Below are 16,066 nucleotides of genomic sequence, written 5' to 3'. Positions count from 1 at the left end.
TATGCAAAACAGGCTATAAAAAAATATGTCTTTGCTGTTTATCCTCTTGGTCTTTCACTCAAAATATTCACAAAAATCGTACCTTTTCATTGAAGTAAAATTATTGAAAGAAAAAAAAACTGTTGACATTAAATAAACATTTTTCCCCAAAACATGTGTGCCACAATTATCGGCACCCCTAGAAAAATCTTATAATTAAAATCTAACTGAAGTATATTTCCAGTCATGTTTTACATTTTTAAGTTCACCTGTTTGATAAGGAACTCTTAAGAGGTCAACCATGACTTCCTGTTCCACTGGCGTACAAATATGAGGTGAGACAGGCCAAATTCCATTAGTCATTCATCACTATGGGAAAGACCCAAGAACACAGTGACGATGTGCCACAGAAAGTTGTGGAGCTGCACAAATCAAGAAATGGACACAAGAAAATCTCTAAAGAGTTGAAAATACCCATTTCCACTATCATGGAAATAATTAAGAAGTTTAAAGCGACAGGAGATGTTAAGAATCAGCCTGGAAGCGGACGTGTGTGTACATTGACCCCACGCACCGTGAGGAGGATGGTTTGACTGGCAAAAGAATCTCCAAGGATCACAGCTGGAGAATTGTAGAGGTGAGTTGAGTCTTGGGGTCAGAAAGTCTCCAAAACTACCATCAGACGCCACCTACATCACCACAAGTTGTTTTGTAGGGTTGCCAGAAAAAAGCCTCTGCTGTCAATCAACTACAAACTAAAGCGCCTACAGTTTGCCAAATGTAAGTCAGACTTTCAATGGGGCCGAGTTATATGGTCAGATGAGACCAAAATAAAGCTTTTTGGCAACAAACATCAAAGGTGGTTTTGGCGTAGACAGAAACATAGCCATACAGAAAAGACCCCCATACCCAATGTGAAGTATGGTGGCGGATCTTTGATGTTGTGGGGCTGTTTTTCTTCCAAAGGCCCTGGACATCTTGTTAGGATACATGGTATCATGGACTCCATCAAAAACCAGCAGATATTAAATAAAAACCTAACAGCCCCCTCCAGTAAGCTTAAAATGGGCTGTGGTTGGACCTTCCAGCAGGTCAATGATCCGAAGCACACCTCAAAATCAACACAAAAATGGTTCACTGACCGCAGAATAAAGGTTTTGCCATGGCCATCACAGTCCCCCGACCTAAACCCCATAGAAAATCTGTGGGATGAGCTGAAGCCGAGTCTACAAACGTTGACCTCAGAATCTGAAGGATCTGGAGAGATACTGCATGTAGGAATGGTCTCAGATCCTGTGCCATGTGTTCACCAACCTCATCACGCATTATAGGAGAAGACTCAATGCTGTTATCTTGGCAAAGGGAGGCTGCACAAAACATTAAATTAAGGGGTGCCAATAATTGTGGCACACATGTTTTGGGGAAAAATATTTATTTAATGTCAACAGTTTTTTTTTTCTTTCAATAGTTTTACTTCAATGAAAAGGTAAGATTTTTGTGAATATTTTGAGTGAAAGACCAAGAGGATAAACAGCAAAGACATATTTTTTTATAGCCTGTTTTGCTCATATTCACTAGGGGTGCCAGTAATTGCGGAGGGCACTGTATACGTAGTACACCCTCTCACACGTATGACACACATACACACATATACATCACCTATACACAGACACACACGCTGAGACACATGGCTTTAAACCAGTGTTGAGATCCTCTCAGCAGACCCCTATGAGGCTCACTCTGCTCAGAGAGCTGAGATGTGGGCAGGACCTCGCCAGCCACCCCTCACTCTCCGTTACTGTTTAGTGCTCTTGCTCAGATCACTGTGTGGCACCCTAACCTGTATCTCACACCGTCTTTCACAATGCCATTACAGCGGGTAGAGGCTACGGCCAAGTTTGTAGAGATGAACTTGCCACAATTTATAGTGTAGATTTATAATTTATTTAATGTTTAATTAGTTGCGGTGTGATGGTTGTCTGGCAACTGTTCTTCTGCAGTGTGCGTCTCAGAAGTGCCCTTCGCTCTTACACTCCTCCTGAGTCACCATCCTGACGTCTCGACTCATATTTAACTCTGTACTGAGTGTCTCTGCAGCACCGTGGTCATAAACTTTACAGCCTCTTTGCCTCAGCAACTCTGAGCTGATCTCGTTTTTGAAATGTTCCCGTTATGTTTTAGGGCTATTCTGGGATATGGAGGATTACTGTATACTGTATCGCTCTGTACATGTATATAATGTGTGTATGTATATCATAATCCATAATCAATATAGGTGTCCCTACCAATGCTGAGACCAAACCTACGCCCTTGGGAGATACTATACCATATTATCTGGGAGAAAATCTGAAGTGCAGTTTCCAGGAGGTTCACTCACAGTCGCAATATAAAAATATTTCACACGAGGGCGCTCTTAACCAATGAGAAACTCCACTATGATATGTGTAAGGCGAGACAATTACCGTGAGAATTTAATTGACAATAACTGCTCAGGATTAGAGAAAACAAATTGGCCTAACTGGAAAACTCTAAACGGATCAAGGGGTTCACATACTTTCAAGCAGCACTGTATATACATTATTCTATGTAACACATGCGTATAAATTATATATATTGTCTTGCTAAAGTATTCTTTGCTTTTCAGTCTTACATCAGTAGAGCTTGGTCAGGCTCAATCACACACTTTATTTACAATCCTGAAAAAAATTAGCAATGACCCAAACTGATACATTTCAATTTGTGTGTGTGGTTGGGTATACATTCAGTAATAGTGAGTTATTCTTGAATCATGTTTATTTGGAGGATGTGTCCTTGTCTACGGGGCATCGAAGGTTAATATTACAAACCAGGTACAACGTTATTTAATTTTCATCTCACTCCCACACACAGGAATGCAGATATATATTTTATTTAGGTATTTCATGTGTGCGTAGTAAGGTATTCAACTCATGCCTCTACCTAGTCTCCCAAGTCAGTATAAGCCCATCTGTCATTACTGCTGTTCTTATGGCTCCAAATGTATATCCATCGAGGATATTCACATGATATTTATATCCATTAAGGATATTTGCATGATATTTATGTCCATCGGGGAAAAGGTGGGAAAAAAAGGCTTCTCATCTAACTGCTACTTCTATCTGTTGAGATGTCCATGTTCCAGTACCAGCAATACACACATTATTCAACAATACAGTCATAAGTAGGTAAAAATACCACACAATCTTTCGACCAGTGTGTTAGCAGCAGCTGGTCTTGTTGAAGCCAAAAAGGTAAAGCTAACGTGCCCACATAATGGGACCATGCTAGTTTACACTAGTACCAGCAGGCTAGCAACTCAAAAGTGATATTAACTGGTGATAAGTTAGCCTATATGATCCCTTGGATAGTAATAAGGCTATCTCTGTTCCCTGTAATCTTTCGACCAATGTCAGCAGTCAACTAAGCATGGTTAGTGTCTGTATTAAATTGATGAATTACTGTGCAGGAAAAACAGCAGCCTGAAGCTACAGATGTAGAGCAGGGTGATGATGAATCAGCATCAGGGTTTCAGGTGAGACGTTGAATTGTCCATTTTCCAAAAGTTAGTACACAAATGTTAATATATTTTAATAAAGTTTACCTGTTCAACATAATATCAAAAACGTTTTTTTTTTATAGGGGGGGGGGGGCTGCCGGGCAGTGTCGCTACCAATGCTGAGACCAAACCTACGCCCTTGGGAGATACTATACCATATTATCTGGGAGAAAATCTGAAGTGCAGTTTCCAGGAGGTTCACTCACAGTCGCAATATAAAATTATTCCACACGAGGGCGCTCTTAACCAATGAGAAACTCCACTATGATATGTGTAAAGCGAGAAAATTACCGTGAGAATTTCATTGACAATAACTGCTCTGGATTAGAGAAAACAAATTGGCCAAACTGGATTCATGTGTATGGTTTAAGGGAAATCAGTATAATGAGGCTGATTCATTTACGAAGATGTTGCAACCATATGTCTATGAAAAAAAAATATTTACATTATATCAGCTGTGATTTGAACCACGTCGCCTTTTAAAAAAAAATGTTCAGCCAAAATAGAAGTGTGTCCATGTGTAACTCAGATAATGACTACCAGTTGAGGGAAAGATACTTTGTTACAATTTCTGCGAGTCAATCTGTAAACTGAAGAAGACGTCATTTCCGGGTGTCAGTATGCGTCGCTCTGCAGCGGCTAGCGATGGGACCAGTTAAGATGTAAGCAGAGAGGCGGACATTTTTATCTAACATTAACGATAACTACCACCTAAATACACAATCTACAAGGTTTCATATACAATAACCCACGTTTCTCGTGAACGAGGGTCCGGTAGCGATACCCTGGCAAACGGAATCGCCGCCACCGAAGGACCAGCAGCCATTTTCGCGAATATGGCTGGGGAGGTTTGGGAGGCCTGCTGGGGCCGTCGCCTGGAGCGAGCTCAGCCCAGGGGCTGTTTATCACTGTCGCGGACGCTCCTCTCTTTCGCCGCCCTAGCAGTCCTGGTGCAACTGCCGACTCTCGCCGAAGCAAAAGAATGCGAAAAGCCCTGCATGAATGGAAAGTGCAACGCCGCCACTGGTAACTGCCTTTGCGACCCGGGCTGGGTTGGGGACCAATGCCAACACTGCGGCGGCCGCTTCAGGTAAGACCGGGGAAGAGGCGATGTGACAGGTAGGCTAGTACCGGAGAAAAGGCTACGAATGCACATGTTTGCATGACGTGGTATGCGACGTGATGGCTGTTTGCAGTGTAGCTGAAACCAAGCAGCGGGTCAGTTTTGAATGCAGACTCGCTGGGCTTCTGCGTCTATGTGGAAATAGCTTTGTTGAGACAGATAGTTGTTTTAGCTTAGTCACCTTTAGAGTGGTCTTCTTACCGTTATACATCAACCAGCTCAGACATAGTCTCAGCGGTTGTTGGTAACGCTTATCATCCGTTCCTGTTCAGGTCTGGTTTGCTAATCTTAGTTTTATGTTATGACTTGGACAGCTGGCGTGCTGCTGGACATTGGTCAGTGGAAACAATCCCCAGAGGGGCCACTGGTTTGGCACGCTATGCTCATTCTCATTTAATTAGCAGTTGATTCGAATACTTTTCATTTACAATTCTTTTGTGCAGGTGCATGAAGTCTGAAGAAGCGCTGTATCTTAAACGTCTGATGTCAAGGCCTGGAAAACTGTAAATGCAGAGTAGTGTTAGGGAAATGCTGAAATGCTGTTGGCTTAAAGGAAAGGGAACATGATGTGATGATGCCAATGAGACACAACTAGATGATGAGCTAGATGATAGAGAACTTTACAGTGGACTGGTCATCATAACGTTAACATTTCACTAGTCTTATCTTCCTAGTGCAGACTTATTTATTGGCAGTGCAGTGCAAGACTGTTTTGTTGAGCATACCATAAAAACTAAATTGAGTTGCACACCGTTCGTGACCTTTGCGCTCCTCAATATATCTGACTAGCGTACTGTATTTGTATTTTGGTAGTCTTGAATAGTTGTGGAGTTTTACCCTGTGCCTTTCTGCTGCATGCGCGAAGAGTTTTGGGGACTCCTATGTAAATGGCGGCAAGACATGCAAGATAAACTTAACCGAAGCTGAAATTCCATGAGGTTTATTTTGTCTGTTTACTATTGTGTGTGTGTTTGTGAGAGAGGAAGGAAAAGAGTGGTTTAGTGTGAGATTTTTTGTCAGCGAAGTGATTTAAAATAGCCATGTAAGAACTCTCAAGCATATTACCTAAATTAACCAAGGAAGAAGAAAACAAACTGCCTACCATGAAGGCAGCGGTTGAACACTTGTTTGAAGTTCTCCTCAATGTCTTTACAATTGACACACAATGAGGGCTTTCATGTTCATTTTAGAGGGCATGTCATGAAACAAAGTCATGCTTAGGCTCAGATTGGCATTTTAGTAAGTGTGTGTGTGTGTGTGTGTGTGTGTGTGTGTGTGTGTGTGTGTGTAGGCTATTACTGCTTTATGATGGCAGTCCACCAGCTATTGATGCTTAGGCTGACCCTGAAGAGTTTGGCTCTATAGATTCTTCATTTGGTTCATAACGGAGAAGAACCCATTTGGGACCAAGGACTTTCCACCCATAAGGTTGCACATGTGTGGACAAACTGCACACAGTGGAAGCCACATTTGTATTTCAAATAAGACTGCATGTTTACAGGCCAACATAGTCAACAGCGGTGGATTTCAAACAGAAAAGAAGCTATGTAAATGTTGTGTGATGTAAATCGTGTACCCGTATGAGAAACCACTTCCTGGCTGATAATGAGCACTACAGGAGGAGATTACTGGGACATTAATATATTCTGTTGATCAGAATCAGAAGGTTGATTCCTATTTGTGATCTATCTGTGATCTGTTCTGCAAGAACAAACATAACCCTGACTGCGATGTGTCCATAAGATCAGGTTGGTCCATAGCAACAGCGCTCAGTGATTCAGTGGAAAGCCTACCACCCACACTGAACCGTTACAGCTGATCTGGATCTCCAGTGATGATATTCTTGATGAAATGCTGATAAGCTCCACCTTTGCAAACCTCAAGTCTACATCCTGCTTGCCCAGTTCCTGCGTACTAGGACCTCTAACCGCCAGTGTGCTCACTCTTCCTCCCCACTGTGGATGTTTGAAGTCTCTCCTGTCCTAGGGAGCAGGCCAATAGCCAATAGCTTCCGTTTCACAGGTCTTAAGTGCCAGGTAGACAAGACGAAGAGGGGGAGGAATTTTGCCATATTAAACTACAAACCGCTTGTTCACTGGGTAAATGGCCCTTTGGACATGAAGGTTGTTGTTTTTTTTCTTTTCTTTCTTTCTACAACATCCCATATGGAAGTTGGATGCTGTTTGTGAGGCCCAGTCGTGTTTGCTGGCATGCCTCCACCATAGTTAGTGGCAGGAATGGCACATTGCAGATCTGGCGCCGTACACCAGGGCACACACAATGGCACCCGATGAAGAGGGAACGGCTTGGCCTGGCATATAGGACGAGAGCCGTGCTAAAACAACCCACCGCAGCCCAACTCTCTCTTGATTATTATTAATCTTTGTAATGAGCAGGGTCCAAAAAAAAGAGACAAAGCGGGCGACTGTTCCCACGCCCTTTCCCCTGGAGCAGTAACATTTCTTTGTTGATTTCTTGGAACTGCTTTTAGGCCAAATGTTTTATTAATACCCAGCTCTGCTGCTGCTGCTGCTCCCTTTCCCAAGATTGCGGATGTTAACATTTTCCATAATGCTAATTGCTGATTGGCTTGGCAAGATTTAGCATGTGCTAAACCTTAAGGCAAGTCTGCTGAAATGTGCTGCTTTTTGAGGCAAGTAGTTTTGGTATCATCCTCAAATTAACTTTGATGTTCTGCGGACCGGGTCTGACCACTGTGTAATAATGTTGCTAGTTATCTGTGCAAACTGTGCTGTTGTTGGCGTTTGGGGTTTTAGGTAGTTGGTCCACGAGTTTGGGCTGTCCCAGGCGAACGATGACCAACGTAAAAGAAACGTGGCGATATTTGGTCGTGGCTTCAAAACGTTGCACTTTGGTTCAAAGATGGCCGTTGTCACGGTCTTGTGAACAAAGATGCCAAAGATGGTCGAAATTTTGGTGCCAGGCTATCTCACACACACACACACACACACACACACACAAGCACAAGATCACTATCTTGCACTACCCATCCTCACAAGCACAAGAACATTATAAGCACAAGAACATTATATATTTTTTTGCACTCTCCACACCAGCAGCACAAGATCACTTGTCACTTTTCACTTTCCTCCTGGACACCGACACTCTCAAAATCATTGCACTCTTTCCTGTATCTGGAAACACTCTGTGTGAATATGTTCTCCCTATGTGTATGTATATGTGATTTATGTATGTATGTCGGTGAGGTGTAAAGTGTATAACTATAAGTGTATTTGTGTATGTGTATAAGCTACTGAATGACCTAAATTTCCCTCAGGATTAATAAAGTATCCATCTATCTATCTATCATCTCACAATGTGACTGCTGCTACGGCCTCTGTCTACTAACCAACCAAATAGACTGCAGCATGAAATTATACACTGTTCAACGCGACACTGGCGCGATTCAGTAAGTGGTATCATTGTAGAGTCTACATCCGTCCAACTTGATGTCGTACCCAAGTTTATTAGATCCATGTCGCACGGTGTGGCTTGCAATAAACTTATAAGAAATCTCACGGTTCCCAGGCCATTACACCAAAACTCACTCTTGTTTCACTTTCGCTAATGTTGCGAGAGATGGCATTTGACCTTGACAGAGTTCTGCGCTCTCTGAGTGCCCTTCTAGATCATTCATTTGACGTTACTTGTCCCTTCATATGTTGACATTGTTGAGCTGACAGAGTTTAAGGAGTTATAAATATGCATAATTCAGAAGACTATTTCTGCATGGCATGTCTGGCTTGTCTCTTAATGTTGCCATGATGTGTAGTCATGAGGATTCATTGCAATCAGGAGCAAAACGGCCCTATAGTTACATAATAATAATAATAATAATTAATTTTATTTGTAACGCACTCTTCATTCAGAAGAATCTCAGAGTGCCAACATATTAGAAACTAACTATAATAATACAATAAAATAAAAAATGAGTTAACATAAGCATAATAGAAAACTTAGTGGCAGTGATTTAACACAAGGCCAGAAATGCCTTCCTGAATACAAATGTTTTTAGTCCAGCTTTAAAGGAGTCCAGCATCTGCGTTGCCCTACATGTTACGAGCATATTTATTTGACTGCAACATTTACGCGTAGTAAGTAACGATCAGTCGACCAGAAGGTTACAATGACGTGATGCACTTGCCAAATGCTGTGTGTATGCTCAGTGCAGAGGTCTGGATGTTTTAGAATCGTTTTGCGTTCATGTGTGGAGAGATAAAAAAAAAAGGTTGAACTGTAGACGTGATCCTGTTCGAAGTAGTGAGTTTTTTTTTTTTTTTTTTTTTTTTTTTTATATTCCGGTACGTGTAGACAAAACCAAAGACCAAGCCACAAGCTGTGTGAGGATGTCAGCACTCTCAGATAAGGGAAAAGAGCTGTTATGATGGTAGTAGCGGTCATGGGCTCAACACCGCAGGACACCGCAGGACACCTAGTACCGCTGTATGGCGGTTGCAGTTATGGTTGTAGCCCTAGTAGCAACACTTGTGTGAAAAGCCCGTTACACAACACACACACACACACACACACACACACACACACCCTCTGCCACTTTACATAATATGCTCTCAGCTCGTAAAACAGACAGCAGGGACATGGCGTGCATTTTTAATGAAGTGTGTTAAACACACAGTTAATGAATATCTGACCTGCCAGTCATGGTCTATTTGCATATGGATGACCACTTACAAATGTCCTCCGGCTCATTTGCTCGTTAGCTGTGTGCTGGGCACACTAAACATTTAGCAGTGTGGAGGCATGTAACCTAAGGCAGGACCCGTGTGTGTAGCATCAGCCAGTCCTGGGTGATTTGCAGCCGCTGGGAAACATTAGCCAATAAACCGGGTGGTGAACACGACTGCCCTACCACACACACACACATACAGACAAACACACAGGTACACACACACACACACACACACACACACACACATATATATATATAATCACACTTTGCAGAAGTGCAGTGCACAGGTCAGCAGTTGAGTTATGTGGGGTGTGTCTGGAGATGGAGATGGTTCTGAGGCTGTGTGGCCTGCAGTGGTCAGCGCTTTCCTGGGCAAGAGACTGCAGTCAGCCTGCGGACGGTGCAGGGTTAGTGTAATGGCGTCTGTGGTCAGATGGGTTTGAATGAATGGGCTTCCGGAGGACGATTACGAATAGGCTGCATCCTGTTTTTTGTTTTGGCTCAGGAAGTGACCGATTTGTTGCTACCAATTTTTTTTTTTTCGCTTCAAGGATGGCTTCAAGGTTTTTTTTTTTTTTTTTTCTGAGGAGGCCAACACAGGAGCATTTGCATAATTCAGTTTAGCTAAGTCCAGTTAATGAGGGCAGTTTGTCTTGAGGCGGGCGTACATAATGTCTTAGAATCTTAAGTGTTTAAACGAACATCCTGAGGTCTGAGCGAGGCATGTGTCTGAAATAAGCGCGGCCAATTCAATCTGTCTGCAAGCCAGTGTGGCTGCAGCTTTGTTTTTCAGGACCTCCAGCACAGATTTATCTCTGAGGATATAACCCATTGTGTTGTTTTGAAACTGATTGCCCAGGAGACGACAGTGCCTGAGGGGGGGGGGGGGGGGGCGTGGGGGCTGTAGTTCCTTGAGCCATGTGTTCTCTGCTTTTCTGGCAGTTTGGCCTCCAGGTCTGACTTTGGAAAGCTTGAGAAATGTCTGAGAACTACAAGACTGAGTAATCAGTGTGAGTAAGCATGACTTGCTTGAGACAACTTTTCTGTTATTTTCGTCAGCTAATCATGCTTCCCATTTGCAGAGACCATTTCCAGAATCACAGAGAGGTCTGAGAGGAAAAAGAAAGTTCCCAGTGGTGGCCATGTTTTTTTTGGAGGGAGGGAAAGAGACATATAATTCCTTCAGAGGATGAAAGCCAAAGCTGACATGTTTTTTTTGTTTTCCTTTTAATTTTGGACATTAAATATTGTCTGTAGCTGCTAATGACCAGTTTTTAGTTTTTGCAAACATACCCCCAATGATACCTCACTCACACACACACACACACACACACACACACTCACTCACTCACTCACACTCCCTCTTTATCTCTCTCACACACACACACACACACACACACACACACACACTCCACTCAGCCCCCACATTTCTGCGGAGAGTGAAGTCCAGCCTACATTATGTAGAAGCACAGAGTGGTGAGTACTCTTGAAATCAGCGGCATGGCCGATGTGAACCCCAGTTACCTGGCCGCCACCGCCTGCCTGTCACTCAAATTGTGCTGTTGCCATGACAACGGCGGGTGCTGAAAAATTCATGCCAACACGGATCATCAATGCTGACGCATGTTCAGCGGAAAGCGTGATACCAGATCTCACCCAGACCTGTCGCATCAGCGTCACATCTGGGGGGGGCTCCCCCCTCGAGATCAACTGCCACCGGGGTCGGTTCTTCTCGAGATCAACTGCCATCTGGGTCGGTTCTGCTTGAGATCAACTGCCATCTGGGTCGGTTCTGCTTGAGATCAGCTGCCTTCTGGGTCGGTTCCGCTCGAGATCAACTGCCACCTGGGTCGGTTCCGCTCGAGATCAACTGCCATCATGGTCGGTTCTGCTTGAGATCAACTGCCATCTGGGTCGGTTCCGCTCGAGATCAACTGCCACCTGGGTCGGTTCCGCTCGAGATCAACTGCCATCATGGTCGTTTCTGCTTGAGATCAACTGCCATCTGGGTCGGTTCTGCTTGAGATCAACTGCCATCATGGTCGTTTCTGCTCGAGATCAACTGCCATATGGGTCGGTTCTGCTTGAGATCAACTGCCATCATGGTCGTTTCTGCTCGAGATCAACTGCCATATGGGTCGGTTCTGCTTGAGATCAACTGCCATCTGGGTCGGTTCCACTCGAGATCAACTGCCATCTGGGTCGGTTCTGCTTGAGATCAACTGCCATCTGGGTCGGTTCCGCTCGAGATCAACTGCCATCAGGGGGGTTTCCAAGTATGTGGTTAGGTGACAAACCTGGGTACGTAAACTCAGAGTAAGCGGTAAACCTCCTAAACTCTCCTGGCAAAACAAAGCCATAGGGCTCTTCTGTTACCTTAACCATAGATCTCCTCTGTTACCTTAACCATAGATCTCTTCTGTTACCTTAACCATAGATCTCTTCTGTTACCTTAACCATAGATATCTTCTGTTAACTTAACCATAGAGCTCTTCTGTTAACTTAACCATAGAGCTCTTCTGTTAACTTAACCATAGAGCTCTTCTGTTAACTTAACCATAGATCTCTTCTATTAACTTAACCATAGGGCTCTCCGGTTAACTTAGCCAGGTTTGTCACTAAACCACATACTTGGAATAGCCCCCTGGACAGCTGATGGAGTCTGGCTTATGTAGGCCTGCACAAAATGATTTGTGTGTTGGTTTGATTTGTTTGGAGGTGGGAAAGGCAGGCTCCTGATTGGTTGCATGGGGCAGCAGCTGTGGCCCGCAGTGACTGGAGTTGTGTTTATGTTTGCCATACAGTGTGTACGTTTATCAAAGGCCCAGCACTTAGAGCTCTTAGAGATGTCAGCAGTGGTGATTAAAGAGTGTGTGTGCAGTGTCTTAAAGCTTTGTTGGTTCTCATGTGTTGTGGCGGGATGTCTGGAAGGCAAAGTCATATATGAAGAAAAGGTTCAGCAATACTTCATACAGTCTAGGTTGTTTACAAAGCCCAGCACCAAATGTGTCTTGGTTTCAGGCTAAATCTGAAGATCTATATTTTAATGTGTGTGTGTGTTTGTGAATGGATGTGTGAGGATCATGTGCATTCAGCTAAAAGAGGAGGTTCTCTGTGTTTGTGTTTGTGTGAGGATGGGTGTGGTTGTGTGTAATTACCTAGTATCAGGTTTTGCAACCCAGACCCTCACGTGTGTGTGACTGTGTGTGTGTGTGTGTGTGTGTGTGTGTGTGTGAGGAGATGGGAGAGAGAAAGAGAGGCAGACAGAGGACGCATGAAAGAGTGTTTGAGAAGTAAACACAAGGAGGAAGTGCTGCTGAAAGCTCGTCTTGTGTGGAGGGGTCCTCGAGCCTTCCTGCCGTCTGTCACACTGCCTGATGTTTAATTCCATCTCATCTGTCGGTCTGTCTCTCTGACTCTTTATTTCTCTCTCTCTCTCTCACACACACACACACACACACACACACACACATAATTGTATAATTCCATAACTGAATTACAGTTTACAGGGAAGATGCTGTGAAGCTCCTCAATCACTTTGAGACATCTCGAGGGCATGGCAGCACCCGCTGCACATACTAATACGTTTCTGTCACACATGATAGCATTTCTGTTCAAAGCGGCCTTATGACACTGTTTCCCTGGACCATTGTTCTGTTGGCCAGAGCGAAAATGTACGGGTGTGGTCTGTACCTCTGGTTTGTACTACCTCTTGAAGTACGTTTTTATTTGGAAGTGAACTTCCCAGTGAGACACAATGGGCACGCATTCATTTATCCCTTAATCCACTCTCAATGTACACGTATTGTTTGGTCTCCCTCTCCCTCCGTAGCTACCTGGTTGATCCTGCCAGTAACATATGCTTGTCTCAAAGATTAAGCCATGCAGGTCTAAGTGCATGTGGCCGGTACAGTGAAACAGTGAATGGCTCATTTACATTCAGTTCTGGTTTCTTGGATCGACCCCCCCTCCCCCCCCTCGCTTGGATAACTGAGGCAATGGCAGAGCCAGTCCAACAACAAATGGGTACTGTGACTGGTTGCCTTCATGGAGAGCTAAAGATGGATGGGTTTTTAGAGATTGAAATCTTTCTTTGTTTTTGGGTTTTTGTTTCTTCTGAGTGAAGCCCCAGTCAGATTACAGATTTCACTCTGGACTGGAGGGAGGAGTGCTGGGGTGACAGGGGGGGAATGCAGGTGGGGGTATAGGGAGGAGGTGTTCCACAAGACCTCAGTGAAGGACCACTGGATCATACACACTGGTGTGTGTGTGTGTGTGTGTGTGTTTTGCGTGTGTGTGTGTTTTTTTAACCTATCATGCTTCTATGAAGACCATACACAGTTGGATCATCTGGAGGTAGATTTAAGCCTGATTTATATTCATTTATATTATTTTGCCATCATGAAAAGGGTCAACAGACGGCACAATACCTGAGGATTTCCATGCTCTGTTTGGCCAGCAGCGAAACATCATCCGTCTCAGAGCAGAACATTCAGTCTCTATGGCAACTCGATGCCTGCCGTTTCTAATGGTGAGTAGTTTACTAAAAAAAAAACACTATTGCCCCGACAACACAGCAGCAGGGTTCAGTATAGCTGCAAATGAGGCCGTTGGCTGGGCTTGAGGAGTGAGGGGGTGTTGTGACCTGACCTGACCTGATGCATGAACATGATGGTGTGTCTGTGCCCTCCTGCAACCACTCGCGCTGGGACACCGTGCCTGATGTCATTTCCAGTAATGACCCCTAACGACCCGAGGTCCTCTCTGTCAGCTTAAAGAAGACATTTTTTGTCTTGTTGTGTCTTTCCCACCAGGCAAAAAAGTGGTCATGCGGTAGAAACACCACGACCATTTCGGTTGTCTGGCAGATCATTTTTCGAGTCGGTGTCAGGCTTCTGTTCCCTTTCCTTCTTCCCCTTGGGTTTGGAGGCAGCAATTACACTGGCCTTCTTAGAAGATTAATCTCCAAACGCTTTCCTCTATCAGCACTGTGTGCCTGCAGAGACTTGTTGTTTATTGTTGTTGTTGTTGTGCACCTAGTGATTTGGCCCAATGCATTATGGGCTTGTGGAAGACCCAGCCTCTGTAAGGGCGAGTTGATTGTTTCCCCCCTGTGTCCTCCTGTGATTTTCTTTTCCGTAGGTGTCGCTCTCAAAATCTCTCTGATGTCACTCTCTGGGCCCCTTGGCCATGTCTGTGTGCCTGTTTCTCTTTCATCTCTCGTTTTTTCTCCTCTCCTCTCCCTTCCCCTCTCATCTCTCTCTCTCTCTCCTCCCCTCCCCTCTTCTCTCCTCTTCTCTCCTCTCTCTGCCTTGGCTCTTTCATCCTTTCCTGTTGTTCCTTGTGCCTAGCATGGTGCAGCAGACCACAATGGCCTAATGGATTTTAATGAGGAATATTACATCCATTAGCTCTGTAAAATGGTGTGAATTTGAGAGAGTGAGTGAGTGTGTATTGTGTGTCTGTGTGTGTGTGTGTGTGTGTGTGTGTGTGTGTGTGTGCACGCACGAGAGAGATGGAGAGACAGTGATGGGAGACTAAGGCAGAGGTCTACTGATGTCTCTCTCCAGTGCTTTCTGTTTGCCTGTTTTTTTTTTTTTTTTTTCTTCTTGCTGTTCTCTATGGACCAGAGCTGTGTTAATGATGTCTAAGCACACACACACACACACACACACTGCATAATTAGTATTGTGAATGCACCCGCTGTGAGACTGGAGCACCAGTGGGATCAGCAAGTATACACACACCTCACACAACCTGTAGCATGTAACACGCAAACACACTTTCACTTCCTCAGATACACACACACACTTAAAAACACGGTCTATCTCTGTCTTTGTCTATCCCTCTCCCTCTCTCTCTCGCTCTCTTTCTTTCACTCTCACACACACACACACACACACACACACACACACAGTTGCTCACTTAAATAGTCACCCTGTCACCGACACACACTGCTAGGCCTGTTAAATTCTGGGAAGTTTCCGAGGTGAGAAGTTTCCTAGGGAATTACCAGAATGAGCTCTAATAGGAAATAAACAGCCTGATGCATCATTACGCCCACATAACCAGGCCATCAGAGCCACTCATTTATAGCCTCAATCGCACTATAAATGTTTATGGCTTTTATAAAGGGCTATTTGTTTATCTGAGGAGCTCTTTACAGTGGTTGGTGTACAGTCAAATGAATCTGTGTGAGTCTGTCATACTTAATGTGGAAGATTTTCAGACGGTAGCCTTCCAGAGATTTGGAAAGTGCACTTGTGTTTGAATTTCAGTTGGACAGTTGGGAGTGTTTACTCATGTGGGAAGGATGGCTGTCTGGGCGGATCTATGCCTGCACATTTGAGGAACAATGGTGTTTACGGCACTCCTTTGTTGTAGGGCTAGAGCAACCTTGAACTGGCTACAAAAGTGTGTGTGTGAGTGTGTGAGTGTGTGTGTGTGCGTGTGTGCGTGTGAGTGTGTGTGCGTGCGTGCGTGTGTGTGTGCGTGCAGGGACTTGAATGTCTGTATTTGTGTGTGTGTTTTGAATGCAGGCCATCTTGATATCTGTTCTTAACTTGTTTTGCTCTTTGCAGGTTGTCCGGACCCTCTGGCTTTCTCTCAGATGGACCAGGAAACTACAAATACAAGACCAAATGCACCTGGCTCATAGAGGGACAGTGAGTACACACACACA

At 44.2% G+C, this 16,066-nt stretch overlaps 1 protein-coding gene across 3 annotated transcripts in view; it reads left to right on the top strand.

Moving 5' to 3' along the window:
* Positions 1-3,664: 3,664 nt before the first annotated feature.
* The window catches only part of LOC105899554 (attractin), an 88,913-nt gene continuing 76,511 nt past the window's right edge, over positions 3,665-16,066 (top strand). For all 3 annotated transcript variants that reach the window (XR_004165062.2, XR_004165061.2, XM_031579819.2), the window contains exons 1-2: positions 3,665-4,643; positions 15,966-16,049. Coding sequence is in view for 1 of the 3 variants with exons in the window: in XM_031579819.2 (XP_031435679.1) it covers positions 4,390-4,643; positions 15,966-16,049 (338 nt within the window). In the remaining 2 variants the exon portion in view is untranslated. The remainder of the gene's footprint in view (positions 4,644-15,965; positions 16,050-16,066) is intronic.

This window comes from Clupea harengus, chromosome 14, assembly GCF_900700415.2.
Source record: "Clupea harengus chromosome 14, Ch_v2.0.2, whole genome shotgun sequence".
Classification (NCBI taxonomy): domain Eukaryota; kingdom Metazoa; phylum Chordata; class Actinopteri; order Clupeiformes; family Clupeidae; genus Clupea; species Clupea harengus.
This window is presented reverse-complemented; position numbering and strand designations above follow the sequence as displayed.